Source organism: Theropithecus gelada, chromosome 1 (genome assembly GCF_003255815.1).
Source record: "Theropithecus gelada isolate Dixy chromosome 1, Tgel_1.0, whole genome shotgun sequence".
Classification (NCBI taxonomy): domain Eukaryota; kingdom Metazoa; phylum Chordata; class Mammalia; order Primates; family Cercopithecidae; genus Theropithecus; species Theropithecus gelada.
Window position 1 is genome coordinate 43380456 of NC_037668.1, and position 20252 is coordinate 43400707.

Consider the following 20252-nt stretch of genomic DNA (forward strand, 5'->3'; position numbering starts at 1 on the left):
GCTGCATTCAGGACTTGAAGTTGGTAAAGAAGTCAGCTACGCAGAAGTCAGGGAGATGCACACTTCAGACTGAGGGAACAGCCAGTGCCAAGGCCCTGAGGCAGGAGCATCCACTGTCTTCAGAACACAGGAAGGACGCTGGGGACTGGGGCAGGCTGATGAAGGAGTGGAAGAAGAAAGAGGGCCTGGGGAACCAGGGGCCAACCACAATGGGTCTCGTTGGCCTCTGTGAGGATTGTGCATTTTATTCCAACTGAAATGGGTCTTTGCAGGGTTTGGGCAGAGGAGTGATGTGATCCATTTTTATGTTTTAGAAGGAGCAGCCTGGCTGCTATGTTAAGAACAGACTGTCAGGAGACAGGGAGAAATAGGGGGAGAGCATTTAGGATATTATTGCAGCAACATAGGCAGGAGAGATAATGATGACTCAGAGCGGGGCATATAATGAAAGTGATGAAAAACAGTTGAATTCCAGACATTTTCTAAAGAGAAAAGCAACAAGACTTGCGGACAGATTGGATGTGGGGTGCAACAGATAAGAGAAGCCAAAGATGACTCTTACGGTTTTTGCCCTGGGTAAATGGAAGGATAGAGCTGTCATCAACTGAAATGGCAAAGGTGTGGGTAGGACAGGTCTGTGGGAGGAGATTAGGGGTTCGTGTTTGGAAATGTTAAGCTTAAAAAGTCTAGTACACATCCAAAAGAAAATGTACATTTATTGGCCTTTAATACTGAATGTGTCTCCAGTGTTAGCAGAGTAACTGGCCCTCCAAATATATGGTTGGATGAAAGAACAAGAAAAGTTGTTCAAGTATGAAGTGAAATAAGTATCAGATGATCCCACTTTGTTTTATGTATATGCATACACACACACACATATTTGTAACTCTTCTTACATATTGCCAGATTGCTCTGCAGAAAAACTGAACCAATCTAGAATTCCAGCAGTCAAAGAATGCTAGACACTAGTCTATTAGGAAAGACATCTCCGATGAGGTCGGGATTTCAATTTCACACCAAAAAATTACTTAGCACTTTTCCCAGCTGCCATGGAGACATAAAAAGGCTTCATTTGGATCTTCCATTCTTTTCAGGTGTAGGAATTGGCGTGGTCCATGCTGGGTATGAGAGACGCCTGGCGCATCACCTGGGGGCACACAGCACGCCCTCTATCCTAGGAATCATTAATGGGAAAATCTCCTTCTTCCACAATGCAGTTGTCCGTGAAAATCTGCGACAATTTGTAGAAAGTCTTCTTCCAGGGAACTTGGTGGAGAAAGTAAGTACCTGTCAAGGAAAACATGACTGAGAAGTAGTTTAAGAGGTACCTAGGACTGTTAATTGCCCAGAACATTTTCTGTAGTCCTCTCAAACCTGAGTTTCATTGTGAGGAAGGCAAGACACATATTAATTAATTAATTACTTAAACTAAATCATGTAAGTGAAGTCTGTAGGAGACTAAAAATTGAAACATGAAGTACAGAGACTGGAAGAATTAATTCCTATTAATAACCATCTTGCAGATCTTACACTGTCATAGAAATCTGAGCCTAAAATGACCGTGCCTATTTTCTAAACAAAAAAATTAAATCACACGTTAGAAAGAATTTGGGGTTTCTTTCCGGCTCATAAATTTGTTCATGTGAAGATATTTGTCTTTATTCAAATTTAGTTGTGTTTGGTTATATGTTTAACGATCGTATCTGTGGAAAATGCCAGATTCCATGAAATCAAATATTATTTTTGAAACTTTAGAAACTTACAGTGACAATAATATGAATGAATTTCACAAAGAAAAGGTTGAAATAAAGAAGCCAGTTAAAGTTCACATTGGTTTATTGTTTCCATATTTAAGCACCTAATACATTTTTTTCAATATCTTAAGTTAGGGATCAAAGTAACTAGGAAAGGACTCTCATTTTGCTTTAAATAATTCATTCTCTTAATACCAGGGAAAGTGAACATAAAAAGTTTTCATCATATTTCTACATGTGCTATTCCTAGACTGTCCTGCTGGGATCATTATCTATAGAAGAAATATTTGTTGGAGTTAACTTAAAAGGTCAGAGAGTATTGTAGGCTCCTAAAATGATAATAGAATGTCCTGATAGATCCTCAAACATTTGTATGAAATACCTATTCTGTGCCTGGTATAGATTAATATAGCCGTTAGCAGCTCCCTAGCGGGTGGTTATTTCCAGTATGTTGGAGCCCATCCTAATGAGTTGGGAAAGGCTTCCTGGCAGAAGTGACCCTTGGACTGGGTTGGGTTGCAGGCAGGCAGAAATCAGGAGACGTGAAATAGCCTGCTTTGTAAGAAGTTTTCACTGGTGAGCAGCAGAGGAGGGGGTTGGGGGGGGGTTAGAGAGGTTATTAGGAATCTCCCTGTGAGGGCCTCAGAACACCTCCATGCTCCTTTCAGGAGCTTGGGCCTTGGCCCGTGGGTGATGGAGCTATTGTAGGGGTTTGAGCAGAGGAGTGCAGTGATCAAATTTGAGTTTTATGTAAATCATTCTGGATGCAGTATGGAAAGATAAACTTTTTTTAACGACTATGAAAAATTTCTAGCTAGATAATTTATTCATGTTTTTAATTTCTTCTCTCAGTAGGAATATTTTAAGATATCAACGGGGGAAAGTAACAATTCAGATAACAATAAATGAAATTATATAATGTATAGGGGGGTGGACCACCTTATTTTTATTTAAGCCGTTTAAAAAGAGCAAGCTGGCCTAGAGTGGTGGCTCACGTCTGTAATCCCAGCACTTTGGGAGGCTGAGGTGTGAGGATCGCTTGAGTCCATAAGTTCAAGACCAGCCTGGGCGACATACTGAGACCCAATCTCTACAAAAAATGCAAACATTAGCCAGGCATGGTGCCTTGTGCCTGTAGTCCCAGCTATTCAGGAGGCTGAGATGAGAGGATCACTTGATCCTGGGAGGTCTGGGAGGTTGAGGGTGCAATGAGCCATGATCTTGCCACTGCACCCTAGCCTGGGCAACAAAGCAAGACCTTGTCTCAGAAAAAAAAGGGGTGAGGGGCAAGCTGGGAGACTGAGGCATGATAGATAGATGGGAGACTGAGGCCTGATAGATAATGATGATAGATAGATAGATAGATAGATAGATAGATAGATAGATAGATAAAAAAGGGGTGAGGGGCAAGCTGGGAGACTGAGGCATGATAGATAGATGGGAGACTGAGGCCTGATAGATAATGATGATAGATAGATAGATAGATAGATAGACAGACAGACAGATAGATAGACAGACAGACAGACAGATATCTAGATAGATAGATAGATATTGCAAGGGGCAGTGTTGCATTATCTTCTGCTGGCTAGTGTATTAAGAAGTATACTCTATAATTAAGCGAGAACCTACTCTGGAAGCTCAATTTTTATAATATGGTCAGTAATTGTTTCAGACAGGATTATGATTTCAGTCTGTAAGAGTTCAATGAAAATATGAAATCAATATCACCATTCTTTTAATAGTTTTAGCCAAATGAAGACAAAAAGATTAGTTGTCTGCATTTTTATTTTTTGCGATCTTTTACACTTATTTGATTTATTTTCTCCTCACTGGAGTATAATACAATTGTTAAGAATTAAATATTGAGACTAACATTCTATTTTCAATTTAAGGTTACAAATAAAAATTATGTCAGATTCCTCTCTGGCTGGCAGCAAGAGAATAAGCCTCATGTCCTTCTGTTTGACCAAACGCCCATTGTGCCACTGTTATACAAGGTACTTTCTATGCTGGGGTAATGGTTTCTTTTCTTTTCTTTTCTTTTCTTTTCTTTTCTTTTTTTTTTTTTTTAGCAGAAAGTAATCTCTGAGTTGGAACTTACAGCCTATGTGTCTTTTTTGTAAGAAACAGTTTCTTCCATGAGAAATGTTTGAAGACCAGAAATTTTACTTAACCATCATGCATTCGGTACTGACTAATGCCAGTTACTGTGCTAGTGCTTTCTATGCATATATCATGTAATCCTCAGAAGAACCCAGTGATGGAGATACTATCCCTGTTTCTGTTGGTTTTTTTTTTTTCTTTTCTTTTTTTTGAGACGGAGTTTCACTCTGTTGCCCAGGCTGGAGTACTGTGGCATGATCTCGGCTCACTGCAGCCTCCGCCTCCTGGGTTCAAGCGATTCTTCTGCCTCCGCCTTCCGAGTAGCTGGGACTACAGGTACACACCACCGTACCCAGCTAATTTTTGTATTTTTAGTAGAGACAGGGTTTCACCATGTTGGCCAGGCTGGTCTCGAACTCCTGACCTCATGACCCACCTGCCTCAGCCTGCCAAAGTGCTGGGGACTACAGGCGTGAGCCACCGCACTGGGCTTTTTTTTTTTTTTTTTTTTTTGAGACCAAGTCTCACTCTGTCGACCATAGCTGGAGTGCAGTGGCGTGATCTAGACTCACTGCAACCTCTGCCTCCTGGGTTCGAGTAATTCTTTCACCTCTGCCTCCCAAGTAGCTGGGACTACAGGCACATGCCACCATGCCTGGCTAATTTTTATGTTTTAGTAGAGATGGGGTTTCACCGTGTTGGCCAGGCTGGTCTTGTACTCCTGACCTCAAGTGATCCGCCTACCTCGGCCTCCCAAAGTGCTGGGATTAAAGGCGTGAGCCACCACGCCTAGCCACTATCCCTGTTTCCATAGACCAAGATACTGAGGCTTAGAGCAGTCATAACCCACCCAAGTTCTCACTACAGCACGGTGAGCGCCATTCCCTTTGACTTCAGACCTGCCCTCTGAATGATTCCCCCACTATACTCCCAGCCTACCTACACTCCCCACTACCTCTTGTGTCACTGTGACATGAGATGGCAGAGGAAGGTGTCCTGACCAGTGACATGGTCACTGCCATCTTACCTAATTACAGTACAGGTAATCCCCAGACCCATGCCTCCTGACCAGTACAGATTTCAAGGTGATTATTTTGCCCTAACTATGAAAAAGAAGTGAGTTATTTCTATTTACCTTGTTGGTACAGTTTTTGCACATGGAACACCATAGCATTCCTGAAAGTATACAGGGATACAGAAGACCTAGTGGAGCCGTTAAGCTGGCATCCGTCTCTCTGCTCAGTGATGTGAAAAGCCCTACTTGATTTGTCATTTACATCTTTGCTGTAGTTTTATTTTCTTCCTCTCTATTACGCTTTAACAGTTGACTGCCTTTGCATACAAAGATTATTTGTCATTTGGATACGTATATGTGGGTTTGAGAGGAACGGAAGAGATGACGAGGCGGTACAACATCAATGTCTACACCCCCACCCTCTTGATCTTCAAAGAACATATAAACAAGCCTGCCGATATTATCCAGGTACGTGAGGGTCACCTTGGTTTAAGATTTTCTTCACGTTGTATCCCAAGATTTTACGTAAATAAGCAGCAAAATTGAACAAAGTGGGTGAAGGATCAGTGAGTTTTCGGTCTCTTCCTTCAGATGCACAACATTTTTTAATGAATTTTTTTTATCTAACTTCATACCATTTGCTTTAAAATTTTTAATTTAAAACATTTGAAAATTTTAACACCTTTAAAGGGCTCCTGTTGGAAAACCAATACTCTTTTTACAAAATGAATTTAAAAGTTAAATGTAAAACAGTAATAAGAAGGAATAAGAAGAAACCACAAACTGAGAGAATGTACAGATAAATATTTATCTGATCTTAAGGTGGAAAAGGGTTAAAAAGCATTGGGGAAAAAAATCTTGGAAAATCTTAATAACTTGACTCTAAGTTTTATGTTTTCATGTAAAGACTTTAAAATGTAAAGTTAAAAAACTGGGGAAATATTTACAACAAATATAAAGTATTGATATTTTTAATTTCTAAAGAGCTTTAATCAAGAAAATCAACACAAAATTCTGAGAAGAGATTCAAATGACTAATAACCATTTTTAAAAATTAAATGTCACAAGTAATCTGAGAACATTAACCTTTTTTCACCCATCCAACTGTCAAAGATTTTTCAAGTTAAAATAGTATTGTTGAGGGTGTACAGAAACAAGTACTATCTTGCTAGAGGAAGTAGGCTTTCAGAAAAGGAATTTGGTAATATTGTATTAATTGCCTAAATTCATGAGTAAACCTGAGTATTGTGTGCCAAACACTGTTCTGGGTGCAGGAGTACAGCACTGAATAAGATCAACAGAATTCCCTGTCCTGTGTCCTACTGGGAAAGACAAACCAACAGTATAATATAGTCTGTTATCATTCGTTATATAGTGATCAGTGCTGAGAAGAAATATAAAGCAGGAAAGAGGAATGTGGAGTATTAGGGGAGAAGGGTTGCTGTTTTAAGGCAGAATGGCCTAGAAGGGCCTCATTGAGGGCTTAAACAAAGACCTAAGGGAGGTGAGACCATCTTTCAGAAATCTGTACTAAGGGAATAGGAACTCAAACAAAGACTTAACATCTAAAGATATTAAGCAATTTTCATAATAGTGAAAACTGGGGGGGAAATGTAAGTATCCAACAGTAGGTTAAGTAGGATAATTATTAGTACATCCCATAAAGGGAGTATTATAGAGCCATTTAAAGTGTCAATTTCAAGAATACTTCATCATAGGGATAATTTTCATTGCATAATGTTAAAAAGCAACCAGGATGCAAAATTATTTATACAATTTAAACACTGATCTCAATTTTATAACATGAATACCTGTGTATGCATAGGAAGAACTGGAAATATTGCTACCAATGTTCTCAAAAGAAGCGAAAAAAAGAAAAAGAAAAAAATACTGGAAAGCATTAGTAGTGATCATCTGTCGATGGTAAAATTATATATCAATTTAATCTTTGTGTTTTCCAAAATCCATATAATGAACATATTTTATTTACAAGGACATTTTGACTGTCCTCCTAAGGAAGGCTAGAAAGGAGTTTTATAAAATTGTTTATTTCATTCATTCAATAAACATTTCATTGCCTGCCTGCTGTGTAGCAAACACAGAGCCAGCTCTGACATCCAGAGTTAGTCTTTGCCCTCAAGCATCTCAGTCGGGAGGAGAGAGACCTAACCATCCACTCTAATGGCAGCTCAGGTGTCCTGTGAACACAGAAGAAGGGTACCTCAAACCATGGAAACCAGATGGGAAAGTGGATTGTAAAGAAAGAAGAGCAGGTTTAGGAAGATGAGAACTTTGGCTATGGACATATTGAATTAGAGCTGCCTGTAGGAAATAGAAGGGGAGAAGTCCTTTTTACAGTTGGGTATAGGAATCGAGATCTTAAGAAAGGTATACAGGCTGAGGGTAGAAACTGGTGGATCATCAGTAAATGGTTAGTGGTTGAAGTCCTGAGTAGGGTAAGATCTTCCTGGCATAATACTATAGTCTCCCCTGATCCACCCCCCTTACCCCTTACTCCGCTTTCTGAGGTTTCAGTTACCCACAGTCAACCAGGTCCAAAACATAGGCGACTACAGTGCAATAAGATGTTTTGAGTGAGGGGACCATGTTCACATCGCTTTATTACAGTATGTTGTTAGAACTGTTCTATTTTAATATTAGTTATTGTTGTTAATCTCTTGCTGTGCCTAATTGATAAACTTTGTCATAGGTATGTGTATAGGAAAAAAACATAGTATGTATAGAGTTCAGTACTGTGTGGTTTCAGGCACCCACTGGGGGCCTTGGAATGTATCCTCTGCAGTTAAGAGATGACTGCTGTATGTAAAGTAAGGCCAGAAGGAGGCCAAGGACAAAACTCAGAACAGCCACCAGCACATAAAACAAGGGGGTTCCTGATGGAGACGAGAAGGTGCTGTGAGTCAGGAAGAAAACAAATACCAGTGTCCGAATAGAAAAGAGAAGATCATCTCAATCCAACATTAATGGATGAGGATTTCCTTAATTGGTTTTTAGGAACAGTTTATAGTTCTGAGAATTATATTTATTTATCCCCTGGGGAAAATTGTAAATCGAATACATTTACAAAATTACTGGTAGAATGGCTGCTTTACCAACATGCTCTTTGTGGATATGAAGTGTATGCTTAACAAACTCAATTTTCCCAACAACAGGTGGCTTAATGACCGCTAGTAGCACCAGTGGTTTCCTGTTGCTCTATGTAATTTGTTGTCATTGCTATGTGGTATTTATGGCCATTATGATTTATTGAATCATTCTTCTGTTGATGGACACTGGGAGCTTTGAGGAATAGTGTTGCAATGAATATCATTACCTAAGCATAGAATTCTCTAGGACAACAGTTTTTAGAGTGTGGTTCATAGACTCCTGGGGATTCTCAAAGATCCTTCAAGAGGAAGTCTGTGAGATCATATCAAGACATGATTTGCCTTTTTCGCTGTGTTGACATTTGCACCGATGGTGCCAAAGCAATAGTGGGTGAAGCTGCCAGCGACAGTGCGTGAATCCAGGCTGGGCACCAGGCCACCTATCATCATTATGTGCTTCACCCCCAGTCACTCGCAGCAAAAACAAACACCACCAGATTCACTTTATATATTTTGTTTTCTTTTGTTTTTTAAGACAGAATCTCACTCTGTCGCCCGGGCTGGAATGCAGTGGCATGATCTCGGCTCACTGCAACCTCCGCCTCCTGGGTTCAAGCAGTTCTCCTGCCTCAGCCTCCCGAGTTGCTGGGATTACAGGCACCTGCCACCACGCCCAGCTAATTTTTGTATTTTAGCAGAGATGGGGTTTCACTATGTTGGCCACGCTGTTCTTGAATTCCTGACCTCAGGTGATCTGCCCACCTCAGTCTCCCAAAGTGGTGGGATTACAGGCGTGAGCCCCTGTGCCCAACCTCCCCTTATATCCTTGATGAAGCAGTAAGAAGTGTTAATTTTATTAAACCTTAACCCTTGAGTGCATCTCTTTTTGATAGATTTAATATTCTGTGTAATGAGACGGGAAGTGTGCATAAAGCCGTCCTGCTGCACAACAAAGTCCAAATGTCCTAAGGACAAGTGCCTCCCTCGCCACTTTTCTTAATGGAACATCATTTTTACTTGGAAGAATGACAGAGAATTATGGTCATTTAGACTCGGGAATTTGGCAGACATTTTCTCAAAAACGGATGAAGTGACGTGGCGCTTTAAAGCAAACAGCTGGTGGTATTTATTGCCAGGGATAAAATTCAGGCTTCCACGAACATTAGAATTTCAAAAAATTTGTATTGGCCATCATGACAGCTTCTCAAAATTTTCTTATGAGATTGGTTCATCAAAGTGTGTGGTTTTTTCTGTTTTTTAGAGGATCTCACTCTGTCACTCAGGCTGGAGTGCACTGGCACAGCCTCGGCTCACTGCAGCTCCGACTTCCTGGGCTCAAGTGATCCTTCTGCCTCAGTCTCCTGAGCAGCTGGGACTACAGGCATGCACCACTGGCTAATTTTCTTAAAAAATTTTTTTACTGAGGCAGGCGTATCATCTGAATTCAGGAGTTCAAGACCAGCCTGGCCAACATGGTGAAACCTCATCTCTACTAAAAATACAAAAAAGCCAGATGTGGTGGCACGCACCTATAATCTCAGCTACTCGGGAGGCTAAGACAGGAGAGTCACTTGAACCCAGGAGGCAGAGGTTGCAGTGAGGCGAGATGGTTTCACTGCACTCTAGCCTGGGTGAGAATGAGACACTGTCTCAAAAAAAAAAAAAAAATTTTTTTTTTTTGTTTGAGAGACAGGGTCTCACTATGTTGACTAGGGTGGTCTTGAACTGCTGACCTCAAGCGGTCCAACTGCCTGGGCCTTCCAAAGTGCTGGGATTACAGGCATGAGCCAGTGCACCCAGCCCATTCTTTTTTTAATAAGTATAATAAAATACGTTGGCCAGGCACGGTGGCTCATGCCTGTAATCCTAGCACTTTGGGAGGCTGAGGCAGGCAGATCATGAGATCAGGAGTTTGAGACCAGCCTGGCCAATATGGTGAAACCCTGTCTCTACTTAAAAAAAAAAAATAGAAAAATTAGCCGGTGTGGTGGTGCGTGCCTGTAGTCCCAGCTATTCGGGAGACTGAGTCAGGAGAATCACTTGAACCCGGGAGGCAGAAGTTGCAGTGAGGCAAGATTGCGCCACTGCACTCCAGCCTGGGCAACAGAGTGGGACTTTATCTCAAAAAAAAAAAAAAGGTCATTGTTTGGAAGATCAGTGGACCAATATTCACATACCCTGCATTCAGATGACCAGTGCGGGGTATTATGAAATAATACATGAGTAAAAGATCCATTATAAGTGCAAGGAACACAGACTTCTTCTTTTTTTTATTTTAATTTTTTTATTTTGTTTTTAATTTTTTTTTTAATTCTTGTCAATAGGAAGTCATCTTCTCATTTGTATATGAGCCTTTTGGATGCCCTCATTATGATATGCCTACCTGTTACGTCTTTTTTTTTGGAGACAGAGTCTTACTCTGGCTCTAAGGCTGGAGTGCAGTGGTGAGATCTCGACTCACTGCAACCTCCACCTCCTGGGTTTGTGATTCTCATGCCTCAGCCTCCAGAGTAGCTGGGACTACAGGCACAAGCCACCATACCTGGTGAATTTTTTGTGTGTTTTTAATAGAGACAGGGTTTCACCATGTGGGCCAGGCTGGTCTCAAGCACCTGACCTCAGATGATCCGTCCACCTCAGCCTCCCAAAGTGCTGGGATTACTTTGTACCAGGCCTGTCTGTTAAGTCTTTTACCCATTTTTTAATTAGATTATCTGCCTTTCTGTAATTGATTTGTAGGGGTTATTTATATGTTCATCTCTTTTTTTCCTGTTTTTTCTCATAGTCTTTTATCTCTGTGGCAAATATCTTCACCCATTCTGTGTCTTGTCTTTTGTTTTGTTTTGTTTTTTTGAGATGGAGTTTCACTCTTGTTGCCTAGGCTAGAGTGCAGTAGCATGATCTCAGCTCACTGCAACCTCTGCTTCCTGGGTTCAAGCGATTCTCCTGCCTTAGCCTCCTGAAAAGCTGTAATACAGGCACACTCCACCACGCCCGGCTCATTTCTGTATTTTTGGAAGCTATGGGGTTTCACCATGTTGGCCAGGCTGGTCTCGAACTCCTGACCTTAGATGATCCACCCGCCTCAGCCTCCCAAAGTGCTGGGATTACAGACGTGAATCACTGCATCTGGCCGACTTTTTATTATTTTCATGATACCCACATTTTAAAATTATTTATTGACATATAATACACATGCAGAAAGATGCACGAGTCAGAGGTGTGAAGCTCAGTGAATTCTCACACAATGAACACATCCATGCGAGCCTCACTTGATCAAGAAACAAAATACTGTCATCAGCCCAGAAGGCCCCTCCCTCCCACTACCTACTTACCTGCTTCCCAAAGGTCAGCACTATCCTGTTTTCTAACAGTATAGATTCATCTTTGCATTTTTGAATTTTATCCAAGTGGAATAATATAGTGTATATATCTTGTATCTGGTTTCTCTCAGCTTATGTTTTTGAGATTCGTACATGTCATTATTTGGACTTTAATATTCATTCTCATTGTTGAAAATTGGATGGCCAGGCACAGTGGCTCACAGCTATAATACCAGCACTCTGGGTGGTAGAGGTGAGCAGATCATTTGAGCCCAGGAGGTCGAGACCAGCCTGGGCAACATGGCAAAACCTTGTCTCTACAAAAAATACAAAATTAGCTGGGCGTGGTGGTACACACCTGAAGTTCCAGCTACTTGGGGGGCTGAGACAGGAGAATTGCTTCAGCCCGGGAGGTCAAGGCTGCAGTGAGCCGTGTTCATGCCACTGCACTACAACCTAAGCAACAGAGCAAGACCCTGTCTCAAAAAAAAAAAAAAAAGAAAGAAAGAAAATTGCATGTAGGAATAAACTACAGTGTGTTTATCCATTCTGTTGTTGACAGAGTTTTTCCAGTTTTTTGTTAATTTGAATAATGATGCCATGAATATATTCTTGTATTTGATGTCTTTTTGATGAACGTAAGTTCTTTTAATATATTCACTCATCAATATTTTCCTTTGTGATTGATTCTTCCTTGTTTCTATTTAAGACATACTTCCCCTACATCAAAATCATGAAGGTATTCTTCTGATAGAGCTTTTAAAAGCTGTATAGCTTTGTGTTTTATATTTAAGTATTTAAAATCATTTGGAAATAATCTTGATATCTGATAGAACAAATCTCACTTTGTTTTTTGGATTTGGGGAAAGGCTTTTTCCTTCAAAAGCATAATAGCTGTTGGTCTTTTGTACTTTTTGTATACATTTTAAATCCTGTCAACTTCCATCAAAACAAACCCAAAAAACCTACTGGTGTCTTATTGGGTTTATACTGATTCTTAAGTGGTTTTGGGGAGATTAGAGATAGTATAAAAGGCAAAGCTATGCAGCTTTTAGAGGCTCTGAGAAGAATACCTTCGTGATCTTGATATAGGGGAAGTATGTCTTAAAGTGATTCTGTCCTTAGAAAATTAACCTTTCAACCTTTGAATGTGATATATCTGTTTCATTTGTTTAGGTCTTCTGTAATATATCTTCATAAATTTTATAATTTTCTCTGGAAAGAACGTTTTTGTTAATTTATTTCTAGGTACTTCCTATTTTTTATCCTATTAAAAAGCTTTTTTTTTTCTTATAGTTTATGCCGCAGAAAAAAATTTTTTTTTAAAGAATGTAGGCCAGGCACAGTGGCTCACCCCTGTAATCCTAGCACTTTTGGAGACTGAGGCGGGCGGATTGCCTGAGCCCAGGAGTTCGAGACCAGCCTGGGCAACATAGTGAAACCCCATCTCTACTAAAATACAAAAAAAAAACTTAGCTGGGTATGGCAGCACGCGCCTGTAGTCCCAGCTACTCCGGAGGCTGAGGCAGGAGAGTTGCTTGAACCCGAGAGGCGGAGGTTGCAGTGAGCCAAGATCGTACCACTGCACTCCAGCCTGGCTACAGAGCGAGACTCCATCTCAAAAAGAAAAGAAAAAAGAGGCTGGGTGCAGTGGCTCACACCTATAATCCCAGCACTTTGGGAGGCCGAGGCAGGTGGATCACGAGGTCAGGAGTTCGAGACCAGCCTGGCCAACATGATAAAACCCCATCTCTACTAAAAATCAAAAATTAGCTGGACGTGGTGGTAGATACCTGTAATCCCAGCTCCTCGGAAGGCTGAGGCAGAGAATTGCTTAAACCCTGGAGGCAGAGGTTGCAGTGAGCCGAGATCACGCCACTGCACTCCACTGCACGCCAGCCTGGGCGACAGAGCGAGACTCCGTCTCAAAAAAAAAAAAAAAAAGATAAGGCCGGGTGTGGTGGCTCACGCCTGTAATCCCAGCTCTCCGAGTCGGGTGGATCAGGAGTTCAAGGTCAGGAGTTTGAGACCAGCCTGACCACCATGGAGAAACCCAGTCTCTACTAAAAATACAAAATTAGCTGGGCATGATGGTGCATGCCTATAATCCCAGCTACTCGGGAGGCTGAGGCAGGAGAATCGCTTGAACCCAGGAGGCAGAGGTTGCGATGAACCACGATCATACCATTGCACTTCAGCCTGGGCAACAAGAGTGAAACTCCATCTCCAAAAAAAAAAAAAAAAAAGAATATAAAGGGAGCTGGGTGCAGGGCTCAAGTAGCTCACCCTAGCACTTTTAGAGGCTGAGGTGGGAGGACCACTTGAGCTCAGCCGTTCCAGACCAGCCTGGGCAACATAGTGAGACTTTGTCTAGACAGTATCTTTTATTGTTTTTTCTGTTTGCTGGTATAAGTAATACAGTTGTTGTTGTTTTTTAGATGGAGTCTTGCTCTGTCACCCAGGCTGGAGTGCAATGGCCCGATCTCGGCTCACTGCAACCTCCGCCTCCTGGGTTCAAGCAATTCTCCTGCCTCAGCCTCCTGAGTAGCTGGGATTACAGGCATGTGCCACCATGCCCCTCTAACTTTTGTATTTTTTAGTAGAGGAAGGGTTTCGCCATGTTGGTCTCGAGCGCCTGACCTCAGATGATCTGCCCACCTCGGCCTCCCACAGTGCTGAGATTACAGGCATGAGCCACTGCGCCCAGCCTTGATTTTTAAATATAAACTTTGTATCATCCAGCAACCTTGCTAAACTCTTCTATTAACTTAAGTAATGTATCTGTACCATCTTTTAGATTGGCTAACTATACAATCATATCATCTGAGATTAATGACAATTTTACTTCTTTTTTTTCCAGCCCTCATTTTATTTCTTTTTCCGACATTACTCCTGACATCTGATATGATGTGGAATAGAAGTGTAGTAATCGGCCGGGCATGGTGGCTCAAGCCTGTAATCCCAGCACTTTGGGAGGCCGAGATGGGCGGATCACGAGGTCAGAAGATCAAGACCATCCTGGCTAACACGGTGAAACCCTGTCTCTACTAAAAAATACAAAAAACTAGCCAGTAGCCGGATGAGGTGGCGGGCGCCTGTAGTCCCAGCTACTCGGGAGGCTGAGGCAGGAGAATGGCATGAACCCGGGAGACGGAGCTTGCAGTGAGCTGAGATCCGGCCACTGCACTCCAGCCTGGGCGACAGAGCGAGACTCCGCCTCAAAAAAAAAAAAAAAAGAAGTGTAGTAATCGGGGGCTGTCCTTGTTCCTGATTTCAAACAGAGGGAAGGCTTTCAGCATTTCCCCAATAAATGTGTTTGCAGAAGGCTTTTCAAATGTGGAGACCCTTTATCAGGTTGAAGAAGGTCCTTCTACTCCTTGTTGACTAAAAATTCTAACCACAATTGCTATGATTTTTATGAAATACTGTTTCTACATCCATTAGATTATTCTGATTTTTCTTCTTTAATCTTTTATATTGTGCTAACCATATTAATTCATTCTCTAATGTTAAACCTAACTTGCATTCATGAAATCCAACACGATTATGATTTCTATTATGCTTTCAATATACTACTGGATTCCATTTGCTAACATTTTGCTTAGGACTTTGATATTCATATTCAGAAGTGAGATTGACTTCTAACTTCTCTTTATCGTGATACCCATGTGGGACTTTTTCTCTTAAGAAGACTTTATGTAAGATTGTCTTCCTTGAAAGTTTGATTGAAAGCATCTGTAATGCCATCTGGGTGTTGAGCTTAGGTTTTTGGGTTTCGCTTTAAGGAAAGATTTTTGACTACTGATTAGGTTTTCTGTTTTAACTTATGCATTGTAGGTAGTGATTCCTTCTTGTCATCTTTGAGATTATCATTTTATGCCTTCTCTTTTGTTTTCATGATTGGTTTTATCAGAGACTTGTCAATTGTATTCTTTTTCAAATAACCAGTTTTGTCTTTGTTAATTCTTCTTATATTAATATATTCATTTCTTGTTCCATTTATTTCTATTTTCTCTGTATTCCTTTCTACTTTTATATTTTTGCTGTTTTTGACTTCTTGACAGAGATGTTTATTTCATTAACTTGTTTTCTATTACGTTAATTGTAAAATTCCCCTTCAAGTACTACTTTTTCTGTATCTCAGAGTTCTTATAAATAGTATTTTTCATCAGTCATTAAAGTTCAAAATATTTTCTAATATGTGATAGGCGTTCTTCTTTTGGGTTTTTTTCTTTTTTTTTTTTTTTGGTCAGTCTTGCTCTGTCACCCAGGCTGGAGTGTAGTGATGTCATCATGGCTCACTGAAGCCTTGGCCTCCTACGCTCAAGTGATCCCCACCCTTCAACCTTCAACCTCCCAAGTAGCTGGGACTACAGGCACATGCCACCTCATCCAGCTAACTTTTTTTTTTTCCTTTTTTTTTTTCTTTTTTGAGACAGGGTTTCACTCCTGTTGCCCAGGCTGGTATGCTCTCCCGGGCTCAAGTAGTCCTCCTGCCCTAGCCTCCGAGTAGCTGGGACTAAGGCCACGCCTGGCTAATTTTTGTACTTTTAGTAGAGACAGGGTTTCACCATGTTGGCCAGGCTGGTCTTGAACTCCTGACCTCAAGTGATCCACCCGCCTTGGCCTCCCAAAGTGCTGGGATTATAGGCATGAGCCACCATGCCCAACCTTTTGTTTTGTTTGTTTGTTTGTTTCTTGAGACAGGGTCTCAGTCTGTCACACAGGCTAGAGTGTAGTGATGTGATCCTAGCTCACTGCAGTCTCTTAAGTCTTGGGCTCAAGCAATCCTCCCACCTCCACCTCCCAGGTAGCTAGGATTGCAGGCATGCACCACCATGCCTGGCTAATTTTTTTTATTTTTAGTAGAGGCAAGATCTCGTTATGTTGCCCAGAATGGTCTCGATCTCCTAAGCTCAAGCAGTCCTCCTGCTTCGGCCTCCCAAAGTTCTGGGATTATTGGAGTGAGCCGCTGTGCCTGGCCTTTTGTTTGTTTGTTTGTTTTTAATTTTTTGTAGAGATGGGGTCTCTCCATGTTGCACAGGCTGGTCTCTAACTCTTGGGTTCAAGGGATCCTCCTGCCTTGGCCTCCCAAAGCGTTTGGGTTAGAGGAATGAGCTTCCACACCTGGCTGTGTTTCTTAATTTCCAAACATAAAGGGAAATGTTTACATTTCTGGTTTGCATTTTATATGGAATTCTAGGTTAATTACCTTGTGGTCAGAATACCTGCTGTCAGTGATTTCAGTCCTTTGAAATGTGTGAAAGTTAGCAATAAAATGGTCATACAGTTTTGTAATCTGCCTTTTATACTTTGCAACATTGTTGCTTTGGGATTTATTTTTAATTGCTCAGTTGGCTACAGATCCTGAATGGAAATAATTTTGCCTAGAATTCTAAATGATTGGCTTTTCATTTTAGGGTTCTTCTTGTTGTTGTTGTTTGGGGGGTTTTTTGTGTGTGTGTTTTTTTGGTTTTTTGTTGAGATGGAGTCTCACTCTGTCGCCCAGGCCGGAGTGCAGTGGCATGATCTCGGCTCACTGCAACCTCCGCCTCCCGGGTTCAAGCAATTCTCTTGCCTCAGCCTCCCAAGTAGCTGGGACTACAGACACATGCCACCATGCCTGGCTAATTTCTGTATTTTTAGTAGAGACAAGGTTTCACTCTATTGGCCAAGCTGTTCTCAAACTCCTGACCTCGTGATCTACCCACCTTAGCCTCCCAAAGTTCTAGGATTACAGACGTGAGCCACCACGTCCTGCCATGACTGACTTTTTCAATTTGTCAGCATAAAATAGTGAATAAAAATTCTCCAGTGGAAAGTGTACTTGATTTTCCCTTTGACCTGAACTAGCTGCGTCATTGCTTTCAGCCCTGCATTGCTGAAATAGATCACCACGTTTATTCACTCTAATAGGTCTGTCTTGTTTGGTTATATTACTTTAGCCAAGGTCAGCCACGTTTGTATTAAGCTGGTAAGTAAAGAAAGCCCATCTATTTGCATTGAGAACACTGCATAAAATCTAGCTGATTCTTGGTATTTCTCTAGGCCCGAGGTATGAAGAAGCAAATCATTGACGACTTCATCGCCCAAAACAAATATCTATTGGCAGCCAGGCTCACCAGCCAGAAGTTGTTCCATGAACTCTGCCCTGTGAAACGGTCTCACCGACAGAGGAAGTAAGGACTTAAGGCTTTGCCTTTGCTTGTCATTACAATAGAAGGATCATGATTCATTTTACTATAGGGTGGCGAGACATCTGTCCTGTAACAATGAGAACTTATTCTTCATTTAACAAATACTGGGCCGGATGTGATGGCTTACGCCTATAATCCCAGCACTTTGGGAGGCCGAGGAGGGCGGATCACCTGAGGTCGGGAGTTTGAGACCAGCCTGACCAACATGGAGAAACCGTGTCTCTACTAAAAATACAAAATTAGCCAGGCGTGGTGGCACATGCCTGTAATCCCAGCTACTAGGGAGGCTGAGGCAGGAAAATCACTTGAACCTGGGAGGCAGAGGTTGCGGTGAGCCAAGATCATGCCATTGCACTCCAGCCTGGGCAATAAGAGCAAAACTGTCTCAAAAAAAAAAAAAACACCAATTAGTGACTGTGATGATAATCATACTAATATGATGTATTAGTCCAGGGCACCTTAGCACCAAATTGTCAGATGTGCCAGCCTGTCCTAGTGGTCAGAGAAGATTTCCCTAAGATATAACATTTCAGCTGAGACCTGAAGGATGAGCACAGTTTAGCCAGGCGTCTGGGAGAGACTGGGTCACTTTACAGAAGCACAGAATATGGAAGAGTGACTATCCCTACTAACGCATTGCACACAGGGTGAGTCTCTGGAGGTCTTGGGAAGGAGCAAGGATAACGATTAAACAGTAGGAAAGTATAGAGTATTGAGGAAATGGATTAGTGGGAATCAGGAAGGCAAAGTTACATATATTCAATAAAGTATGAAGAGTTACTATAGAAAGTATCTAAAAACTCTAGAAATTCAGGGAATATATTCATTATACCTTCTCAGGTGAATGAATCAGTGGCTTTAAATTTAGGGCTGTTTCATCTGTAAAAGGTATCTGGATATTGAAGGAAAACATATCAATCACGTTACTTGAAAATATAAAACATAAATAATTTCCCTGTGTTGGGCTTTTTAGAGTCCTTTATAGTCTTAAGAGCGAAGAAAAAATGACTTAAATATAAAAAAAGAATATCCTGGACTGTAAGGATTGTTGTTTACACAGCCTTCAAAAAATATCCCAAATCCACACGCTTCTCACTTTTTCTAACTACTGCTACCCTGGAACAAGCCACCATCGTCTCCCAGCAGGACCCCTCTGGCAGCCTTCTAACTAGTCTCTTTGCTCCATTTGCCAGGCAGGTGTCCACACATCAGCCAAGGATGTTTGAAAATGCAAATCAGATCCAGTCACTCTCCATCCTGGGGTCTTTGCACTTGTAGTTCTCTGTACCTGGGATGCTCTGACCCCATTTCCTCTCATAACAATGTCACCTTTTCAGTTGGCATTTCCCTGACCAACCTGTCTGATGGAAAGTGACTTCCACCCACTCTGGCCTCTCTCTGTCCCCTTTTCTTCATCTTTTTTTTTTTTTTAAATATATAGTACTTGTTGATACCTGTCATGATATATATCTGTTTTTATTTGTTCTCTATCTTCCCCACTGGAATATAAGCTCTATGAGGGCAAGAACATTGTCTATATTACCTGACATATACTAAGTGCTCAGTAAATATTTTTGGGAGAATGAATAGCTAAACTTTGCATTGGAACCTTGCAAAGGAAGCCCTTCAGAATGAGGCTTAGTGGCTTCTGGCCCTTGAGAGATTTGACCAGCCCTCCCTATAGTGGAAGAACTAGGACAGATAGTTTCTAAAAGGCCCTGTTGGCCGGGAACAGTGGCTCACACCTGTAATCCCAGCACTTTGGGGGCCCGAGGCAGGCGGATCACTTGAGGTCAGGAGTTCGAAACCAGCCTGGCCAACGTGATGAAAACCCGTCTCTACTAAAAATACAAAAACTAGTTGGGTGAAGTGGTGCATGCCTATAATCCCAGCTACTTGGGAGGCTGAGGCAGGAGAATGGTTTGAACTCAGGAGGCAGAGTTACAGTGAGCCGAGATCACACCACTACACTCTCCAGCCTGGGCGACAGAGCAAGACTCCATCTCAAACAATAAAATAAAAGGCCCTGCTGCATCAGAAATTCAGTGACCAACCCCTTAAAAGAAATTCCTGCCAGGCATGATGTCTCATGCCTATAATTCCAACACTTTGGGAGCCTGAGGTAGGAGGATTGCTTGAGGCCAAGAGTTCAAGACCAGCCTGGGCAATATAAATAAAACTGTATATAATTTCATATATTATAGATAGAATTTTTAAATTCGCAAATGTGGTAAAGAAGTTTGGTGTGGGAAAAACATCACAGATTGGGAAAAGAAACCATTTGTTAATGACTTGGTAGAAATGTCAGCTTTGATTGGGCACAGTGTATTCACTTCCATAAGATGAGCTCCTCATCTTCTTCACCTTCACTTGCCTTTATAGGTCCTGGCCCTGCCATCAGGGATTGGTTATAAAGCTTTGTCTTTTTGTTGTGCAGGTACTGTGTGGTTTTACTGACTGCTGAGACTGCCAAGTTGAGCAAACCGTTTGAGGCTTTCCTGTCCTTTGCCCTGGCAAACACACAAGACACAGTGAGATTTGTGCATGTCTACAGCAATCGGCAGCAGGAGTTTGCCGACACCTTACTACCAGACAGTGAGGCGTTTCAAGGGAAATCAGCGGTGAGCCACAGTCTGTCCTCATCCCAGGCTCTTCACAAGCATGTGGCACCTGATTCTGTTTCCTTCTTCCTTGAGAGTGTTGAATACAGATTCTAGGAAATCTAAAACTGAAGCCCGTTTTCAAAGCCTACT

General features: G+C 41.6%; 1 protein-coding gene across 4 annotated transcripts in view; it reads left to right on the forward strand.

Annotated features, from left to right (window-relative positions):
- The window catches only part of DNAJC16 (DnaJ heat shock protein family (Hsp40) member C16), a 52548-nt gene that overhangs the window by 16760 nt on the left and 15536 nt on the right, over window positions 1-20252 (forward strand). For all 4 annotated transcript variants that reach the window (XM_025357050.1, XM_025357035.1, XM_025357056.1 and 1 more), the window contains 5 exons: window positions 1095-1279; window positions 3647-3751; window positions 5182-5340; window positions 17351-17481; window positions 19937-20120. In XM_025357050.1, coding sequence (XP_025212835.1) covers window positions 1095-1279; window positions 3647-3751; window positions 5182-5340; window positions 17351-17481; window positions 19937-20120 — 764 coding nt within the window. The remainder of the gene's footprint in view (window positions 1-1094; window positions 1280-3646; window positions 3752-5181; window positions 5341-17350; window positions 17482-19936; window positions 20121-20252) is intronic.